The sequence below is a fragment of the Loxodonta africana genome, chromosome 12 (genome assembly GCF_030014295.1).
Source record: "Loxodonta africana isolate mLoxAfr1 chromosome 12, mLoxAfr1.hap2, whole genome shotgun sequence".
Taxonomy (NCBI): Eukaryota; Metazoa; Chordata; class Mammalia; order Proboscidea; family Elephantidae; genus Loxodonta; species Loxodonta africana.
The window spans coordinates 68,835,352-68,856,978 of NC_087353.1; the positions used below are offsets into that span (position 1 = coordinate 68,835,352).

The window sequence follows — 21,627 nt, forward strand, 5'->3', positions numbered from 1 at the left end:
CAGAATTCCTAGAGGGCGGTGTTGGGGGGCGGTAGGGGCGCAGCGGCGGGGGTGGGGGGGGGGCGTGGGGGAACATTCTTAAAAATTTCAGAGGTTATTGTGAGAATTAAATAGGGAAACAAAAACCCACAAAGGACATGTTATACTGCCTGGCACATTCTCTGTTCCCTTCCTGTCTTATGGTGGGTGAAGGTGGAAGGGCCATGTTTTTAAAGACTGTATTAAGCTGGGTCTTCGGTGGCAGGGGTCCAAATCTTTGAAAAGCATCAGGAAAGGTGGCGGGAAAGAGAGAAGAGTAGATGGCAGGCACAAGCAGCAAGAATAGATTTACGGGATGGTACTGATGGTTGGGATGGTAAGGAGGGAGGCATTCCAGAAGCTTCACCAGTAGGAAGATAAGCCACCAGCCACGCAGCCATCTGTTAACTCAGGCACGTCTGGAGGCTGCAGATCACCAAGAACCACCAAAAGTGCCCTAACTATTGGAAAGATAAAAAGGTTTGCAGAAGATACAATTTCATTTTCCTAACATTTTATTATGAAAACTTCAAACATACAGAAAATTTTAAAGGATTATACAGTAAACACCCATTCACCCAGCACTTACAATTCTGGAGGAGTGTACCACATATAAAAATGTATCACAGTCTATCTTCAAATAAAAATTACACTACCTCATGAGCAGCATGAGATTCTTATAACACTCTATTTCCATTTATCCTCCTATCTTTTGTCTTATATTTTACTCCTGCATATGCTGTGAACCCCAGAATGGAGGAATGGAAGTTTGAAAACACACAGCTGATTTGGGAAAATGGGGCACAAAAGGGAGGATCTAGAACGTTCCCATTTGGCAAGCGTTTGGCTTCTACACGACCAGCAATATAGCAGAAGGAAAATGACATCTTTGCTTCAGAGATTCTGAAACGAAGAAAAGGAAGCATCTCAAATCTTCAAACAGCGCTTAAACATGGAATCACTTATCAGTGCAATGACAAACTTGGTTTGGGGCCCCAGACTCATTTTTCACCTTTACACTTGACCTTCCACAACTAGATACAAACAAAAGTGGACTAACAGGCTGTTCTCTCCTGTTACAGCTTCTGTACCAGCAGAATTTTTTATTTTTGTTGTTGGTGGTATTGCAATGTTGCAGCACACATGCACCGGCTACAGAGTGTTGCTTCTTCTTTATGGTGATCAATAGTATCTTCCAGTTGTTTACTAGAAGAAGGCTGAGAAGGTGCGGTGCAATGAATTACTTAAACTGGCCCTCTAAGCTATAGTCTTTGTAACTCCCACCAAATGACTGGGTAGGACCAAGCTTGGATAGCTTGCTAATAATTAAATAAGGTGCATGGCACCCTTGTGGGGGTGGGGCCATGGGAATAAGGTATATGGAACCTTAACGAGGGGCTTGGTCAGTTTTGCCATCCTGCTAGGCTTAAAATGAGCCATCCCAGAGGTGGACAGAGGGGACCTTACAGCCACCAAGAAGAAGAGATGGGAGCAGAGTGCATCCTTTGGACCCAGGATCACTGTACTGAGAACTTCCTTGACCCAGGAGACAGAGAGAGAGAAAGAGAGAGAGCTATAACACTGGCGACAGTGAGAGAAGGCGAGAAGCGGCAGCAGAGAAATAGCAGCAGCAGAGGTAGGAGACGGCGCATTGGGCCTACTGGCCCATGGAGCAAGAAAGCTGAGTACCTTTGGGCAGAAGGCTTGCTGGCGGAGTGAGATGCCTCTGGGTACTTAGCGGAGCTAGCTTTGCTGGCCCATGGAGCTAGGGCTAAGTGCCTTCAGCCAAGGCTTACTGGCAGAGTGGAGTTCCTCTGGGCACTTATCCGCAGAGCTGAAAGAACTTTGTAACACTTGCTCAAGCACGGCAGAGCCCAGGCTAAGGGGCCAAGGGCCAGAGAGAGACCTGCCTGTGGGCACGGCTGAGAAGAGACTGTCCTGATCAAAGAACCGTATCCTGAGTGTTCTTGAACCTGAATTGTAATCTGTTACTTCCCTAAAAAACCCCATAACTGTGAGTATGGTCTCTGAGTTCTGTGTGGCCATTGCGATGAATTATGGAACCCATCAGAGAAGTAGAGAGTGCCATGTGGGATGGACAGTTGGTGTCAGAATTGGTAAAAAGGTTGGAGGGTGAAGGCAACAACCTCTGCCTCACAGGAATCAGCCTTGGGCTGTTGATCTTGATTGTCCACTGAGGTCTCGGAGTCAATTCTCTAAAGCCAACAGAAGTGAGTCACAGAGCTACAGCTGCTCTGCTTAACAACCAAATCCACTGCCCTCAAGTTGACTCCAACTCACAGTGACCTTATAGGACAGAGGAGAACTGCCTCCAGGGGTTTCCAAGGCTGTAAATCTTTATAGAAGCAGACTGCCACATCTTTCTCCCGTAGAGCACTTGGTTGGTTCAAACCGCTGACCTTTCAGTTAGCAGCCGAGCGCTTAACCAGGGATCCTGCTCAACCTCCAGGCCTGCCGAAAATCTTCACCATACTTTTCTAATTATGGATGCCTGAGCCTTATGTTTACACCTATGGCATCCTCCTCTGATTTTAGTCCCTTATTTTCTTTGAAAGAGTATTAACTGTTTATTTAAAAAAAAGAGGAGAGAGAGGGAGGGAGAAAAGGAGAAATGGAAAAAAGCAACATTATATTATGGGGTATACAACATAAGTACAAGTAAAACATAAGGCAAAAGGTAGGAGGATGGTAAATGGAAATCAAGTTTTAAAAGAATCTCACGCTGCTCATAAGGTAGTATAATTTTTATCTGAAGACAGATTGTGAAACATGTAAGATTCATATTTTAATCTCTTGAACAGTACCTGGCCGATAGAAATATAATGTGAAGGAGATGCATAATTTAAAATTTTCTGGTAGCTATCACTTAAAAAAAAAAAACTGAAGCCATGGAGGGTAGATGACCCCTGAAACTATTGTGTTGCATAATCTTTAAACCTTAAACCAAAAATATCCCTTAAAGTCTTAAAAGCAAACAATAGTTTAGTGTTACCAGTATAAGAAGATCTACCTTGAGCATTATGCCCTTTTGAGATCTATGAGATCAAATTGACAACAGCAACTGGAAAGATTAGATAGGAACCTTAGGGGGCAGTGAGTTTATGTCAATGGTGAACAATTCAGAAAAAGAGGGTAAGGATGACCGCACAACTTGAAGAATGTGATCAATGTCACTCAACTGTACATGCAGAAACTGTTTAAAAAAAAAAAAGGCCATGTTGACAGATTGTGATAAATACAACTAATGTTACTCAACAATTTGTATGGAAACCTAACTTGCTGTGTAAACTTTCCCCAAAAACTCAATAAAATACTATTTAAAAAAAAAAGGAAAAAGAAACAGGTGAAATTAATTTTTATATTTTTATTTAACCCAATATATTCAAAATATTACCACTTCAACATGTAAACAATCATTAAAGAGGTAGTTTACATTCTTCAAAATTTGGTGTATATTTTAGACTTAAAACACATCTCACTTCAGCCTAACCACATTTCACATGTCCAATAGCCACACGTGACTAGTGGCCACCATATTAACAGTGTAGCTCTAGAGCAGAAGTCGGCAAACTATTTCTGGAAAGCGTCAGACAGTAAACATTTAGAGTCTTGCAGGCCATATAGTTGTGTCTCAACTACTCAAATCTGCTGTTGTAACCCAAAAGCCGCCACAGCCCTACGTAAACGAATGAGCGTGGCTGTGTTCTAATAAACCTTTATAAAAACATGTAGTGGGCCAGATTTGGCCTGTGGGCCATAGTTTACCGACCCTTGCTTTAGAGCAATGATTTAAAAAAAAAAAAAAAAGACGTATCAGCAAAAGTTAATGTTGTTGTTATTGTGTGCTTTTGAGTCACACCGACCCTATAGGACAGAGTAGAACTACTTCATAGGGTTTTCAAGCCTGTAATCTTTACTAAGGGAGCAGGCTGCCAGGTCTTTTCTCCCCTGGAGTGGCTGGCAGATTCAAACCCCCAAACTTTTGGTTAGCAGTAGAGTGCCTAATCAACAGAGGAGATAAAATGGAATGGTTAAAAAAAAAAAAATCAGCAAATACAAAATAATACAGGATTCATTCAAAAGAATTCACCCAAAAGAGGGTACAAAAAGAGGAAGAGAAGAACAAAGAACAAACAAGATAAATAGAAAACAAATTCCAGGTTGACAGACAGATCCATCTTTATTACATTAAATATAAAAGGTAGGAACTGTCAGATGGATAAAAAAGTAAGACCCAGCTCCAAGCTGTTTACAAGAAACACACTTTAACTATAGACACAGAGAAAATTCCAGAAAACAGTGAACAAAAATGTACTATGCAAACACTAAGCATAAGAAAATAAGAGTGGCTATATTAATAACTGAGCCCTGGTGGCGCAGTGGTGGTATAGTGGCTAAGTGCTACAGCTGCTAACCAAAAGTCAGCAGTTCAAATCCACCAGGCACTCTATGAGGCAGTTCTGCTCTGTCCTATAGGGTCACTATGAGTTGGAATCGACTCGACAGCAACGGGTTTGGTTTTGGTGGCGCAATGGTTAAACAACTGGCTGCTAACCAAAAGGTCGGCAGTTGGACTCCACCAGCCGCTCCTTGGAAACCCTACGGGGCAGTTCTACCCTGTCCTACAAGGTTGCTATGAGTTGGAATCAACTTGATGACAATGGGTTTTATATTAATATCAGGAACCCTGGTGTGCAGCGGTTAAGCACTCAGCTGCTAAATCAAAGGTTGGCAGTTTGAATCCCTCAGCTGTTCCATGGAAGAAAGATATGGCAGTCTGCTTCCATAAAGATTACAGCCTTGGAAACCCTATGGGGCAGTTCTACTCTGCCCTATAGAGTTGCTATGAGTTAGAATTGACTTGACAGCAACATGTTTGGTTTTTTTTTAATATTAATATCAGACAAAAAAAGTGTCAAAAAGAAAGGTTATTACTAGAAATAGAAGACTATTCCACAATGGAGAAGGGACAATTCATTAAGAAGACACAACATGACCCTCAGGCAGAGACCAGCTGGTATAGTGAGAAGAGGAAGGGATAAGACACAGAAGAGCTCAGCTCTAATACTGGCTGTCTCACTGAACCGGCGGGCAGTGTTGCTGAGCTGTTTCCTTGTTTCCTCACCCCTAAAAATGGAATACAGTCCCTGAGTGGCGCAAATGGTTAATGTGCTTGGTTGCTAACTGAAAGGCTGGCAGTTCAACCCCACCCAGAGGTGCCTCAGAAGACAGGCCTGGCTATCTGCTTCCAAAAGCACGGCCATTGAAAATGCTACAGAGCACAGCTCTACTCTGACACACACGGGGTAGCCATGGGTTGAAAATGATTTGATGGCAACTGGTTAAATCAGGAATAAGATGTCTGCCTCAAGGGGGTTTTATGAGGGTTAACTGGAACAGCTGTGGTCTATATTCTCTAAAGCAAAAGGAATTAGGGTACTCATCATTTCTGGTATTATCCGAAATTATGTGAAAAGTTAGGAAAAAAGTCTCAAAACTCAGATTTATTATCACAATCCTGTAAGAATCGAGAAAAACCGCAGCCAGAACAACTCTGCCCCCTTAAATCAACAGCCAAGAACTCTTACCTATTGGTGCTGTAATAGTGATTCTGCAGAGCATAGGGTATACACTGAGTGTTTAACCGCTTTCTCTCAACCTCCTTCCAACTATCTTCTGTCCACTTTCTCTTGATTTGCTTCTCCTCATTTTTTTTGCCCACATATTCAGCATAGGTCTGGATCCGATAACTTTCTGCATATCTGCTGGTATTGACAGCTACAAGGAAAAGAAAGATTCCTTATCAAAGAGTCTGGCCTAGCCCCCAAAGGCGTCACTCTTTGGAAGATGGCCCGAGGTAGTCAAAGGAGTCCCAGGCTCAGGTCTAGGCTCCAGCCTGGCTCTGCCACTTAGAAGCCAGGTGACCTTGGGCATGTCCTGTAAGCTCTCCAAGTGTGAGTTTCCTCGTCTGGAGGAGAGGGAAAGTCATAGCTTGCAAGCTCCCTTACCGCGTGAATGCGCTTTGTAAAGATCTGCAATGATGTATGCAAAATATTAATAATAATTTCCAAATGATTTGCAACATGACTGTTTGAAAATTGTTCATTTTGAGAATAAGAAAATAAAAATAAAACCACGAAGGGAAAACTGTAAACCTTCACTTACTGTTAAAAACAAAAATGAGGATAACGGCAATAATGACAGTGGTGATAACTGCATCAAATACTGAAGGTCAGGCCCCGTGCCCACGTTATGTCTAATCTTCACAAGACACTCGCAAGGGAGGAACTGAATGTCCTGAGAGGTGGAATCACAGAGGCCACACTGCTGATGAGTGGCAGTGCTGGGATGCAAGTCAGGGTGCTCCAGCTTGAACGCCAGGCCTTCCTCACGGCTCTGCACCACACTCTGGACTCTGCTAACTCAATACATCGCCACAGTACTTGAGACATGCCTCTTCTCCTCCCGTGTTTAAAGACAGCTTTGCTTCCAAGCTGCTAATTCTCTGTAATGTGGCAAGAGTCCTTGAAAGCTGGAGCCTATTCCCTTGGTGTTTACACTTCAGACTAAGTCTAGATCAGCTTTGGTTTAATCCCGTGCCTTCTCCTCTTCTGGAGCTGGTGCATGGAACACACTGGTGGCGTGGGAGTGAAGACTAATGGGAGAATCCTCTCCCAGCAACTATCACTGTCAACACTTCCTGTCTCACTCAGCCAGACTGGCAGTAAGACAGGAAGCGCCTGGTCATGCCATTAGGGGCAGTTTTGGTACCCGGGTAGCTGCAAAAGCACCATGATGACAACAGATCAGAATTAGCAGCACCTAGCAGAGTTTCTGGTACAGAGTTGCTGTTACTGTGTGCCGTCAAGTCGATTCTGACTCATAGCAACCCTAAAGGACAGAGTAGAACTGCCTCACAAAGTTTCCTAGGTTGTAATCTTTATTGGGGCAGATTGCCAGGTCTTTTCTCCAGCAGAGCCACTGGTGGGTTCGAATTGTTGACCTTTTGGTTAGCAGCTGTGCACTCAATCACTGCGCCACCACGGCTCCTTGGTACACGGTAAAAAAAAAAAAAAAAATTTTTTTTTAAGTTCCCAATAAATATTATATAAATAAATGCACAGCAAAATGCAACAACTGGAGATAACCATGCAGGCTGGGCACACCACGACTGGACAAGTGGGTTCAGGATATCCTGAACCTCGAAGGCAGAGGAAGAGGCAACTGTGCAAGAGGCAGGTGGTCCACACATCCGACACCTGTTGCTTTTAAATCTTCAAGTGGGCCAGATTTGCCTAAACTCTTCGGGACAGAATGACCTGTCCTGAATATTTAGCCTCACTAAAAAACCAAACCAAGACAAATAAGGAAAAGGTCTCCTCTTCTTTAAAAAAACACAACATTTTACTAATTTTCTTTTTACTACACTTTTCAAATATTCACGCTAAAGTAAAAAAAAAAAAAGAAAAAAGGAAGAAACCCTCAAAATATTAAAAAAAACTTTCATATTATCCAAAGTCTCCCAAAGAAGTAAATAAAGGGTGATCCCACAGTACAAGCTCACAGGAGCACGTTCTGATCATCCACAAGGAGGCAAACGTGAAAAACTTGAAAGCAGCCTGTTCTGCAGATATGTTATTGACCAAGTCACTCCTACCAGAGGACCACGGAAATGGGTTCCTTTCTGGAAAATCCTATTTCTTAGCATAATCAATGTTTCTGCTTTCAGTGTGCCACATGTCTGATTTTTTTCATTCATTTGTCCAACCACCCAATAATTTATATATCCGACTAACATCATCTTTTTTTTTTTTTCCTGTCAGAAAATATATTTATTATTGATATTGAGTGAAGTATAGATGTCAGTGTTTGTGATACGGAAGAGGTCTGCATAAGTCAAGGTTGCCTTTATATTGATTAAAAAGTGCCATATTTCACTTGTAATCATAAACATTATTCTAGTAAGAGGTTAATGTTTGCTTCCTTCTGTCTTCTTACTTGCAAGATCACTGTAATAAGTTAAAAGAAAGCAGCTCTTCCGCAATCAAAGGAGAACAGAAAAAGAGCAAAAACCTGTGCCACGTGGAACAACCCCACCCAGCATTGCTGTTCACCCCCACGCTGTGCCAGAGGGTGTTCACCCAACCATGGGGCTTGGTTAGAAGAAAAACACTTGGGGTCAGTAGAAATGAATGGAAAGTTAAAGAGTGGTGAGACATGCCCTTCTCTTTCAATCACCGTAAATGGGCTTTCATCACACTGAAGCTGTCCTTTGATGAGTGATGCCTGATCTGGACCTTGGCTTTGCAAACAGTTGCTGATCATTCATTCTTCCATCCAGCAATTCCTTACTGGGTGTCTTTGTCTCAGGGATTATGCTGGGTATTTGGTAAAACAAGGCACATTCTCCACCCTCTTAAAGCTTACCCTGTCACATACAAGTTTTCTGTAGAGTTTACTTCCCTGTACACTTGAGGCTACCTGCTAAGCCAGGTTAATCTATCAATGTGATATCTACTGAGAACCAACAGATTCTACCACCATTATTCTGTACAAATTGTTGGTGAATGAGCACTTCCTGGATCTTTCTCTTTAAGTTTTGTAAGAATGCCCAAAAGGGATGACATCCAACAATCCTTCTCTCCAGTTTAATTTGGATTACCAACTAAAGGGCAGGTGTGGGTCAATATTCACCATGAAAGCAAAGAGGATGACAGGATAATAAAGGGGCCAAGAGAATCTATTTAACGGTATCCAATTGTTCCCAATAATTTAGCTCTTAGCCTCATAGACAAATGTTACAAACGACCCCTAACCAGTGTGAGGGAATTTATCTCAGCGCATGTGGAATTAGGATCACTTAAAAAGGGAAACAAATAACAATCCACTTTTTCACTGCTGGCCTTCACATGGCAATAATTTACCAGCATTCCTTAAAGTCCCGGCAGCTTTGCAGCTCTCGGCCTTTAATCTAAAAGCCAAACTCTGGCTCAAAGCCACCCCTCTAATGGATGAATCAGCAAAATGAATTGGCTGTCAACTGTGGCCTTGGGTGATTCCAGCGCGCCTGTCAGAAGCAGCATGTAGCAGGCTGCCTTGCTAACAGTAACCTTTTCCAAATTTGTCAGGGAAAGGACCCAAGGCCATCTTTTGGTCTTGCCACACAAAAGACCTGGGGAACCAAACCTGTTGAGTGTTCTCCCTGCTTTCCTGTTGGTGAGCGAGGGCAGTTTGTCTTCCATAATAGTATAGCCCACTCACGGCCTAGTTGTGCTGGGCCTGTTATATCTTGACACTTTACACACATTATACCATTTAATCTGTACAACAACCCCACAAGGAAGTTCTAGTCAACATGCAGATGAAGAAACTGAGCATCAGACAGCCAAGCTGACCGTCCAAGGTGTCAAAGGTAACCGACTTAGTTATCTTGTGCTGCTATAATAAATACCACAAGTGGGTGGCTTTAACAGAAATTTACTTTTTCACTGTTTAGGGGGCTAGAAGTCCAAATTCAGGTGCCGATTCTAAGGGAAGGCTCTCTCTCTCTCTCTGAGGCTCTGGGGTAAGGTCTTTGTCTCTTTTCATCTTTTGTTCTTCGATTCCTTCGTGATTTTCATGTGGCATGGCATCTATCTTCCCCCATTTCTCCTTCTGCTTCCTCGCTTGCTGAATCTGCTCTTTTACAGTGAAACCTGTGATGTGAACTCCACAGGACTGCCTTGTTTTTCCAGTCTTGCAAGTTTTCTCCTCTGACATGGTGCAGTCTTACCACTTTTCTATCACTTGTTTTAGTGGAAAATTTTTGGATTTTCCTTCTCTGACGGGTTTCTGCCTTATACAGGTTCCAGCTTTTGCAGGTTTTACTGTATATCTCAAAAGAGATAGATTTAAGACACGCCCTACACTAATCCTACCTCATTAGCATAACAAAGAAAACCCATTCCCAAATGGGATTATAACCACAGGTATAGGGGTTAAGATTTAGAACACATGTTTTGGGGAGACATAATTCAGTCCGTAACAGCAACAAAGCTGGTTTGGAACCAAAGATGTGATTTGTCTTTTTGTACGCAATACTGCCAATTGTCTACCATGTATTTCTGTGTTTACTGAAGTCAACAATTATCTTATAAAATGCTCCCTTTTCTAAGAAATTTTAAAAATTATTTAAAATATTTAGATATTTTAAAGAAATTAAGAACTTTTCCATTACTGCCAAGTGAAGTCTCTTCAACTACGTGGATGGACAGATACATTATGTTCATGGACAGGAAGACTTAACCTAAGATGCCGATTCCTCTCCAAATTGGTCTGTTAAGTTTAAAGCAACCCCAGTGAAACAAACACTGAGAACATTAAAAAAAAAATCTCAACAGGTCAGAAAACGGAGCAGTGGTTGCCAGGGGCTGGAACTTGGGGTGAGGGCTGGGGGGTCAACGCAAAGGAGATAAGGGAATTTTGGGGGGGTGATGGAACTGTTCTGTATCTTGACTGTGGTGGCGATTACACAGGATTGTATGAATTTGCTGAAACACACAGAACTGTACACCAAAGGGTAATTTTACTGTACCTAAATTATATCTCAGTTATGTTGTAGAACCTGAAAGGATGATTCTAAAATTTAAACGTAAGAGCAAAATGGCCAACAACAGCCTAGACATTTCTGAGTAAGAATAGGAAAGAGGCCTTGTCTTGCTGGCTAAAAAAGCTTACTATGAAGCTACAGTAATTAAGATGCTGTAGTAATGATGTAAGGAGCCCTGGCGATGCAGTGGTTAAGTGCTTGGCTAATAACTGAAAGGTCGGTGGCTCGAACCCTCCAGCAACTCCACGGGAGAAAGATGTGGCAGTCTGCTTCCATAAAGATTACAGCCTTGGAAACCCAATGGGCAGTTCTACTCTGTCCTATAGGGTTGCTGTGAGTCTGAATCAACTCAATGGCAATGGGTTTGGTTGTGGTTAGTAATGATGCAGAGACAAACAAACTGACCAATGCAACAGAAGAGAGCCCAGAAATAGATGCCTGTACTTGTGAAACTTTGATTTTTGACAGAGACAGTATGACAGAACAGTGTGGAAAAGGAAAAGCTGGAAAAACTGTTTATTCATAGGAAAAAAATGAAATGGGATCCTTACTCACACCATGCTGAAAAATCAACTCCAGATGGATAAAGAACTTAAATGTCAAAAGCAAATTCTGAAAAATTGAAAAGAAAATATAAGTGGATATCTTTTGGAGCTTGAAGCAAGGAAGAATTTATTAAGGCACAAAAAGTATTAAGTATAAAAGAAAAGACTGATAAATTTGGCTACATTAATATTAAAACTTCTGTCCATCAGACACTAAAAAAGTGAAGACAATCTACAAACAGGTTAAATGGATAACTGTGGTATAGTCACACAATGGAATATTGTGTAAGAGTGGACACGAACGGACCACAGCTACATACAATAAATGGATAAGTCTTCGTAATGTAATGGAGAATTTAAAAGGCAAATCCCAGGAGCCTACATGTAGTACAGTAAAACCGGTGAAAGTCAGAACATGTATAAGGCAGAAATCTGTCAGAGAAGGAAAATTAAAATATTTTCCACTAATAGAGAGTGACAGAAAAGTGGTAAGACTGCGCCATATCAAAGGCGGAAAGCGTTCGAGACCCAGAAAAATAAGACAGTTCCATTGAGTTCTGGCTGTCACATGTTTCACTGTGTAGTATCCTATTACGCTCAAAGGCAAAAGCTTGTGTGCGTGTGTCAGAGAGAGAAGCAGGGATCGCCCTCAGTCCTGCATGTTTTGCAATGGCTATCCATATTCTCATTAATCCAATGGTCATAAGAAAGAGAGGTATTTGATGGATACTTACCCTGTGGCAGACACAGAAAATCCTGTAAACATTATTCTAACTTTAAAGATAAGGAAACAGAGGCTCTGAGGAGGAGGCAATTAGACTAAGGCCCCAAAGATAACAAGTGTTTGAGCTGCAATCCAAACCTTACATTCTTTTCATGACACCATGCGTACTGCAAGGGTCCGGATGGTGGATGGTGGATGGTGTCGTTCACAGTTAACACAGGCACATACGCCGATCTCAAAGAGAACTACAGAGTCTGTCAATATCCATCTCTCCACTCTACAGTTTTGTGTGAACAGCTGGCATTTCGGCAGGATAAGCTGGTATATTAACCAACCACCAGAGGTGACGTATGCCAAGCATGACCTCTGGCAGCCTTGTAGACCCAAACCCTAGAGCCCATACACCATGCGTGCTTTGTGGATGCCCAACAGTGCCTGCTCTGACGTCCTGTCAGATAGCTTCTCCCGACTCCTCCTCAGGGCACGGCACTACCAGGCTGTCATTCTGGGTTTTCACCTCACACCAGGTGACACCAAAGGTTGCTTTGTGTTTGTTTCTTTTTATTATTATTATTTAAATATGAATACATCCAATAGAAGAGTTTTCTCATATTCCATAGAATTTTGATCTGGTTTGGGTTTACAGCAAATTGGTCGCTTCTCCGATCTTACAACATATAGAATGGAGGGTTTTACCTTGAATTCTGTGGGAAGCAAACTTTAAAATCTTTAAAGAAAGGAGTAGAAAATATAAAAAACCAACCACCCCTGCAAAAAAACCAAAAACACCATAATGGTTGCTGTCAACACTGTCCTGTGTTCAAAAGAAGGATCTTGGATGTATTTCCCACAACCCACCCAAGGGAGTAGACAGATATGAAGTTGCATGCAGTGATCTCATGGAAACATGCTGAATTACAGGTATTTCTAATGCACCCAAACAGGTAAAGGCCACGGGCAGCTGAGCCCCCAAAACGACAGCCCTCTTCTGTTTTACATTCTCCAGTCCGTCTTTTTTTCCCTGATGACATGATCCACTCTCTTCTATAAAAAAAACCTTTGAAGTCTTCAAGACAAAGCGCAAACTTGTGAGTGTACTACGCAGGACCCTTATCACTGGGCCCTGTCTAGCTCTCTCACCTCGACTCTTACTGTTGTTCCACACTGACCCATCTCTCTCCCAACAGGGCAGGAACTACACCTTGTTCATCTTTGTAGCACCTTGGGTCTACTATGGACCCTGCAAGAGTTCAATATACGATTATGGAGGAAAAGGAGAGAAGACACAAAGCTTTTATGGCTGCTGGCACCTGTTACTACTCAAGGGAAAAAAAGTCAAAACCAGGATACATATTTACAAATTCTGCAGTTAAAAATTCCATGGTGAAGCCCCGTACAGTGGACGAAGAGCCCTGGGCTGGAAACAAGGGGAGTTGGCTCTGATCCTGAAGAGTTAGCTCCCTTTCTCTCATAACATGGGTGCTTCTCCAACAAAGGGTAATTATATATGAAAAGACTAAAAAAAGTACTGAGGCTGAGAGAGGTAAAACTAGGGCAATGAAAGAGATTCAAGTTCAATGAAGGGGACCCATGGAAATAGGGAAGAAAGAGGCAGTGAGGGGACTTAATGGACTCTTTGCATTCCCAGGGTCCCCATCATACTGCCTGACACATAGGAGGCACTCAGCAAAGGAAATGAATTAAGGAAAAGGAATCCGGCTCAGATCGTCATGCTCACAAAGATATAAAGTATACAGAAGTATAATGGCACCAGCAGCTAACCACTTACAAACAATTTCCCTGATTACTGATAAGGCAGAGAGAAAACTCAACTGGCACCAGCTAGGAAGTGGCAGAAGCCAAGGGTGTAAGCCTGATTCTGCCACCTACAACAAGTCATGCCTTCGGCTCTATGCTTTCTCTACGTCATCTCCCTCAATTACATAAAGACAGGTACTGTCCCCACACCTCATCTCACTTCAGAGTTGTCCACTTAAGGCCGAGGAAGTGACAGAAAACACTCTTTATGAACTGGACAAAGGCCAACATGTAGATATGGTGACATTCTACTTCTGAAAATCAGCCAGTGAAAACCATATGGGTCACAACGGTCTGATCTGCAACTGGTCACAGGGGTGGCACAGGACCGGGCAGTGTTTTTTCCATTGTGCGTGAGGTTGCCAAGAGTTGGGGATTGACTCAATAACAACAACAATAATTACTTAAAACCTAAAACTTAAAATCTATCCAACGGGAGGCATCAAAGTCCACTGGGAAAAACAGGTTCTGAGGCCACACAGCCCTGGATTCAAATCCTCCTCAGGTTTTAACTTGCCTGAGACAGATCACCTGCCTCCCTGAGCCTCCATTTCTTTATCCATAAAACATGCATATCTACCTATCTTTCAAGGCTGCTAGGAAGACCAAAGAAGAATTGATGCCTTTGAATTGTGGTATTCGTGAAGAGGAAACCCTGGTGGCGTAGTGGTTAAGTGCTATGGCTGCTAACCAAAGGGTCGGCAGTTCAAACCCGCCAGACGCTCCTTGGAAACTCTATGGGGCAGTTCTACTCTGTCCTATACGGTCGCTATGAGTTGGAATCGACTCGACGGCACTGGGTTTAGTTTTGGTTTATTTGTGAAGAATATTGAATATACCATGGACTGCCAAAAGGAAAAACAAATATCTGTCTTGGAAGAAGTACAACCAGAATGCTTCTTAGAAGCAAGGATGGCGAGGCTGCGTCTTACATACTTTGGACGTGTTGTCAGGAGGGATCAGTCCCTGGAGAAGGACATCATGCTTGGTAAAGTACAGGGGCAGTGGAAAAGAGGAAGACCCTCAACAAGATGGACTGACACAATGGCTGAAACAATGGGATCAAGCATAACAACGATTTTAAGGATGGCGCAGGACCGGGCAGTGTTTCGTTCTGTTGTGCATAGGGTTGCCATGAGTCAGAACCGACCTGACGGCACCTAACAACAACAGGAGAGCAGGAGGCACATATGCAAAGCTTTCAGCACAGGGCCTGGGACATAGTAAGTGCTTGATTAACGAGGCTACTGTTGTTAATTCACAAAACATATAGTACAGACAAAAAGAACTGTGTGCCTAAGCCAAGAGAAGACATTCCCCAGTGTCTTAGTTATCTAGTGCTGCTATAAGAGAAATACCACAAGTGGGTGGCTTTAAGAAACAAAAATTTATTTTCTCACAGTTTGTTGTTATTGTTAGGTGCCATCTAGTCAGTTCCAACTCATAGCGACCCTATACGACAGAGTAGAACTGCCCCACAGGGTTTCCAAGGAGCAGCTGGTGGATTTGAACTGCTGACCTTTTTGTTTCGCAATCGAGCTCTTAACCACTACGTCACCAGAGTTCCAGTTTAGGTGGCTGGAAGTCCAAATTCAGGGCACCGGCTCTAGGGGAAGGTTTTCTTTCTCTGTTCAGCTCTGGAGGAAGGTCTTTGTCTCTTCAGCTTTTGTTTCCTGGTTCCTTGGCGATCTCCATGTGGCTTTGCATCAATCTTACCCCATCTCTGCTTTTCTAGCTTGCTTGTTTAACCTCTTTTTATATTTCAGAAGAGATTGATTTAAGGCACAACCTACACTAATTCTGTCTCATTAACATAACAAAGACAACCCATTTCCAAACGGGATTATAACCACAGGCACTGAGGTAAGAATTTACAACACATATTTTTGGGGGACACAATTCAATCCATAACACCCAGTGATGCAGATTCTGCATGCTATTACTTATCACACCTTGGTGTGACAGGTGTGGGGGACCTGACACTCCTTGAGTCTTGCAGTAGCTTGTGGAATGCTGCTATCCTCTAAAATCTGTATGTAATGTAGCAAAGTCTTTCCCAGGCAAAAATGTGAAACAAAATGGAAAATATAGAGACCAATATAAATACACATCACCCCTACTTGAGAAGTATAAATTTTAAAAGTCTGAACTATAATTTTTCAAAATTGTACTGAGATCAACATTAGTCAATTAATTTTCACTAATTCTCCTAATACCATAGTTTTTTTTTTTTTAATTGCATTTTCAGTGAAAATTTACACAGCAAGTTAGGTTCCCATTCGACAATTTCATCACAAACTGTTCAGTGACATTAGTTACATTTATCACAATGTGTCAACATTCTCTTAATTGTGTTCAGATTTATCCCCTTTCTAGTACACTAGTTTCCCTGCCCCCTTACCTTCTCATCTTTGCTTTTGAGTAATTGTTGACCTTTTGGTCTCATGCTGATGATTTTAAAAGAGCACTGATCTTATGGGTAATATCCTTTATTTTGTGTGCTACTCTGCTATTTCACTAAAGGGTAATCTCAGGGGATAGTCTCGGTTCTATGTTTAAAGAGTGTCTCAGGGCCACAGCCTCAGGGAGTCCTCTATTCTCTACTGATCCAATTTGTTTGGCTTTTTTTTTTTTTTAAATAAGTATTTGAGTTCTGGTCCACTTTTTTCTCCCATTCTGTCTGGGACCATCTATTGTGAGCCAGGTCAGAATGGTCAGTGGTGGTAGCTGGGCACCATCTAGTTCTTCTGGTTCCAAGGTAGATAAGATTGTGGCTTGTGCAGACTTGTTTCCTCTCTGAGCTTTTGGTTACTTTCTTACTGTTTTACTCTTGTTGAATAGAGACCTGTAGTTGTGTCTTAGATGGCTGTGCGCAAGCGTATGACTTTAGATGCTACTCACTTCGCTAGGATGCAGACCATGATTTTTGTGAGTTATGCTATGCCAACTGACTAAGTTGTTCCATGAGACTATGGTCCTAAGCTTTCAAACCCAGAAAACCAGTCTTGGAAAGTATTTGGTTATTTCTGTGATGTATCTCTATTTGTCTTCAATGAAAATATGTGCCTATACCCACATATTTGTATTTACATGTACCTACAGATACTTCTATCTGTTCTCACCTATGTACACACCTGTACCTACCCATATACCAATATACCTATACCCATCCCTATGTGCTCAAACCCCCGTTTTTACATTGGCTGTGCTGTGCTCACTATATCCACATTTGGTGCCACTTTTTCCATCACCAAAAAAACCAAAAAATAACAAGTCTCTATGATCTAAAGTGTACTTTCCCTTCCTCCTTCCTCTCCCTGGTAACCACCTATGAACACTGGCCTCTCTCTATATATCTATTCTTGTTTTTTTATAAAAGAGGGATCATACAATATTTGTCCTTGTATACTTGGCTTATTTCACTTAGTATTATACCCTCCAGGTCTATCCGTGTTATGTTTTGCGGGCTCATCATTGTTCTTTATGGTTGTGTAGTATTCCATTGTATGTGTGCACAACAATTTGCTTATCCATTCATCTGTTGATGGGCACTTCTGTTGTTTCCATTTATTTGCTATTGTGAATAAAGTAGCAATGAACACAGGTGTGCATATGTCTGTTCATGTCATTATTTTTAGGTCTCTGGGGTATAATCCTAGGATTGGGACTGCTGGACCATAGGGTAGTTCTATTCATAGTCTGCTTTTGAAACACTGATCCAATTCACTCATTCAGCAAACATCAGCACTTGGTACTGTGCTGGGCACTAGACTGTGGTAGAAGGGAAGAGATGTTTCTGGCCCTGAAGAAGCCCGTAATCCAGAAGAAGAATAAACGAAAGGAATAGATTGGTGGAGGAACACTACATAGGCAAGGACCTAGGTGAGACATGATGATTTTAACTTGTGTAGAGGCAGGAGGGGAAACCCTGGTGGTGCAGTGGCTAAGAGCTATGGCTGCTAACTGAAAGGTCAAAAGTTCAAAACCAGCAGGCGCTCCTTGGAAACCCTATGGGGCAGTTCTACTCTGTTCTATGGGGTCACTATGAGTCGTCATCAACTCAACAGCAATGGGTTTGGTTTTGTTTTTAGAGCCAGGAGGGAAGGAGAGGAAACAATAAATATGAGATATTAAAAGGTTCACTGTGAGGGGGAAGAGACTGTTATTTAAGCTATAAGTTCCCATGGCATAAGCCAACTGCCTTAACACTCAATGAATAATGTCACTAAGGAACACTGTTCTGACTAACCAGCCTGGTGTTTTTTTCTTTCATTTTTTTTTTTTTTCTTTTTTCATGGTTACTAGCTTCAAGGTCAATAAAAATAAATAAAGCCACTATTTACTGAGTACTTACTCTATGTCAAGAACCATGCTATTTGCTTTACAAACAAATGCATTCAATTCTTACTTGTTCATTTATTCATCCATCCATTGGCTTATGAATACAGGCAGTAATGTATTTAATTCTTATTTGTTCACTTATTCATCTATCCATTCATTCATGAATAAACAAACCATCTTCTAAGACTAGGCAACTAGGGCCATGCGGATGAATTGGAGAGACAGAGTCCTTGTATTCACTGGAGAGAGAGGCAGTGTACCAGCGAGCACACGTGTGCTGAGGTTAATGGAAGGAGAGAGCTCTGGGGTTGACAATGGGGGAGTGATCTAGCCTGGAGCATGGGAACAGCTCCCCCAAGCAAAGACATGCTCCCTAAGAGGGCCTGGCACACCACTAAGTGTGGAGGGGACCACCGAAGGGCTTCTAGTCAGGAGGAGGAAGTGATCAGACATGTGTTTCTAAAAGATCATTCTGACTGAAGGGGAAGTACAGGAGTAGATTCAGGGAGATCAGGAGGAGGCAGGTATAATAAGTGAGGAGAGAAAGCCAGTGGTACTCAGGATTGAGGCGATGGGGATATAGATAACAGGGCAGAATACAGGACAAGTGGCAGAGGTCCTAGCCCGAGCAATACATGTTGTCCACTTACTGACTAGAGGCAGGGGAGTGGAACTTAGTTGGCAGTGAGGGAGATGTTGGCTTTCAGGTGCCAAGGGAATACCCAGTGGACATGTGGGTAGGTAGAGAGACACACAGGGCTTGGATGCAGATGCCATTTGGAAATAACTGACATGAAGGTAAGTTAAACCCTGAGAAGATGGGATTGCTAATGGAGAAAGCATAGAGTAAGAAAAGAAGTCCTAAGTCTGAACTCTGAGGAACACCAACATTTCGATTATCACATGAGATGGGGACCAGCAGGACAGGAGCCTGAAGAAGGGGAGGACAAACCTAGAAAGTATGGTGTCATGGAATTCAAGAAAACACTGCTTCCAGAAAAACAGCTCAATGTCCTGAGAGATCAGGCAAGATGAGGAAAAGTGGGGTTAGGCAGGGAGGTCACTGGGGACCTTAGTAAGAGTGAGTTCAGTAGTGTGGGGAGGGCCACAGCAGGATGGAATGAGGACAAGGGTGGCAAATGCAGACAACTTAAACATGTAAAAGGGAACACACCACCAGGAGAGAAGGCAACTTGGGCTCAGGGAGGTTCTGTTAAGATGGGCTGGAGTTCCCACTGTTGGAAAGAAGCCAGTGGGTGGGCACAGAAACAAGGGAGAGCACAAAGCTGCCCAGAGACGATGAGACCCAGAGCACATGTGGGGACACCCATCTGAGAGGAGGCAAGAAGAAAGGGGAGGTGTGAGTAACAGACAGCTAGCGCATCTGGGGTAGGAAGCTGCAACTGGAAGCTGGCTGTTTCCATGGTGGAGCGGGTGGGTCTTCTCCAAAGCACGCAAGTTGGAGATAGGGAGGACAGAAAGAGCAGGAAAGGCCATGGAACTGGTTACTGACTAGGACCCAGTTCGAGCTGGTGACCTACAATTCAGAGTGTTACCAATCTGCCCTCCAAACAACCCCACAGGTAAGAAGTCTTTTTATTCGTACAGACGAGAAAACAAGGTGAGAGAGCTTTAGAACTATGCCAAAGACAGAGCTGGATTTGAATCCTTACCTCCCCGACTCTGAGGCCATGCTTTAGATGACATTTTAACCTGTCCTTCAAAGCTGTCAATGAAGCAGCTGCTGGAAAAACCAAACCAAACAAAAAAGGTTTCCCAAGTGCTGACACAGCTCGTTCAGGCTCCTTCAAAGGTGGCGGTGGTGATGCACAGAAGGTAAGAAAGAACTTCGTGATGGAGTCTATCAGGAGCAGATGGAGTTCAGAAAAAAGTTAAGAATTCAGAATTACTGAAGGAAAAAAAAAAAAGAAAGATAAAGTATATGTTCTTTTCTTAAACATGAAACTCACAACTTAAAATCGGAGTTGGGGGAAAAATTTCATACTTAACAGTCTTGATGACCTTGACAGACCGCTGAAAGACTGAAGCAATTTACAATATTCTTCACACTTTATGGAAGAAAATTAAGATTGATGTCTCAGCTACACAAGAATAATTTTAAAGCACAATCAAAGATATCCCAGGTCTTGGGAAATGGCAGATCCTAAATGCCAAAAACACTGAATTGAATTTCGCTCCAAAAAACCAAAAACCACATTGTCATTGAGTCAATTCCAACTCATAGTGAACCTGTAAGACAGAGTAGAACTACCCCATAGGGTTTCCAAGGCTGTAATCTTTTTGGAAGCAGACTGCCACATCTTTCTCCAGAGGAGCAGCTGGTAGGTTCGAACTGCCAACCTTCCAGCTTAGCAGCCAAGCGCTTAACCACTGCACCACCGGGGCTCCTCAGTTTCACTCCAGAGAAGACTAAATTGTAAATGCTTTAGTTATGCTACTTTTTAACAGTATCTTTAAGGTCTGCTTACACGCAAACCATAAAGAATTAAAATAAATAACAATCATGGTTTATAGAAAGGTGGGGCCCTGGTGACACAGTGGTTAAAGAGCTCAGCTGCTAACCAAAAGTTTGGCAGTTCACATCCACCAGCCGCTCCTTGGAAATCCTATGGGGCAGTTCTATTCTGTCCTGTAGGGTCTCTATGAGTCAGACTTGACTCTACGGCAACTTTTTTTTTTTTTTTAATTATACCCTGTAATACCCTTACACAGTAATCCTAGTAAATCACCTCTAATCTCTAACCCTATCTCTACAAGACATGTATGTTTTCAGTATTTTGAGTATGACGAAACAGAGCCTCAGATAGGTGAAGTAACCTGCTTGATGTCACGAGCTAGAGGTGGAAAACGACCCTTATCCCAGGTGACACGAAGTCCCACACGTTTTAATGGCAGCATATAATGTGCAATGGGTTTTAAATGACAACAGTGTCAGCAAACACTTGCCTTTACTACCTGCAGCACTCTGTGTTTCCCATTCTGTTCTGTTCTCCCTCCTTTTTTTAATGCTGGTGTCAACAAGCATTGATTTCAAGACCCACTAATGGGCCCTGGCCTCATACCACATTTCACTGACACCTACCATTCAAACCTGCATTTCTAGGCAACAATGAGTTTTGTGTTCTTAAAGGTTAACCAACAAAAGGACTTCTAGGACACATCCTATTCCCCAACTAGAGCCAGCGGGTAACTGAACCACTGGCTAGAGGCAGTGGCTGGACCTACAGTCAGGGTTAAGTTGTTGTTAGGTGCCGTTGAGTCGGTTCTGACTCATAGTGACCCTATAGGACAGAGTATAACTGCCCCACAGGGTTTCCAAGGAGCAGCTGGTGGATTCCAACTGCTGACCGTTTGGTTAGCAGCCAAGCTCTTAACCACTGCGCCATTTGAGCTCCCAGGTTGAAGTAGGGTCCTTTAATCTGGACTGAGTCTTGCTAATGATGCTTCAAATGGCAGATACAAACATACATCAAATATAAGTATGTACCACATACATGGAGACAGTAATCTTGGACTAGTTGACCTTGGCAATTTGTCTGGCTCTTTATGAA

General features: G+C 42.5%; 1 protein-coding gene across 7 annotated transcripts in view; it reads right to left on the bottom strand.

Moving 5' to 3' along the window:
- The window catches only part of PARN (poly(A)-specific ribonuclease), a 183,642-nt gene that overhangs the window by 44,100 nt on the left and 117,915 nt on the right, over positions 1-21,627 (bottom strand). For 5 of the 7 annotated variants that reach the window (XM_064295616.1, XM_064295615.1, XM_064295618.1 and 2 more), the window contains one exon: positions 5,628-5,817. In XM_064295616.1, the coding sequence (XP_064151686.1) occupies positions 5,628-5,817 (190 nt within the window). Of the gene's footprint in view, positions 1-627; positions 922-5,627; positions 5,818-15,900; positions 19,917-21,627 lie in introns of those variants that run through there. The other 2 variants (XM_023557327.2, XM_023557328.2) reach the window with 2 other exon arrangements.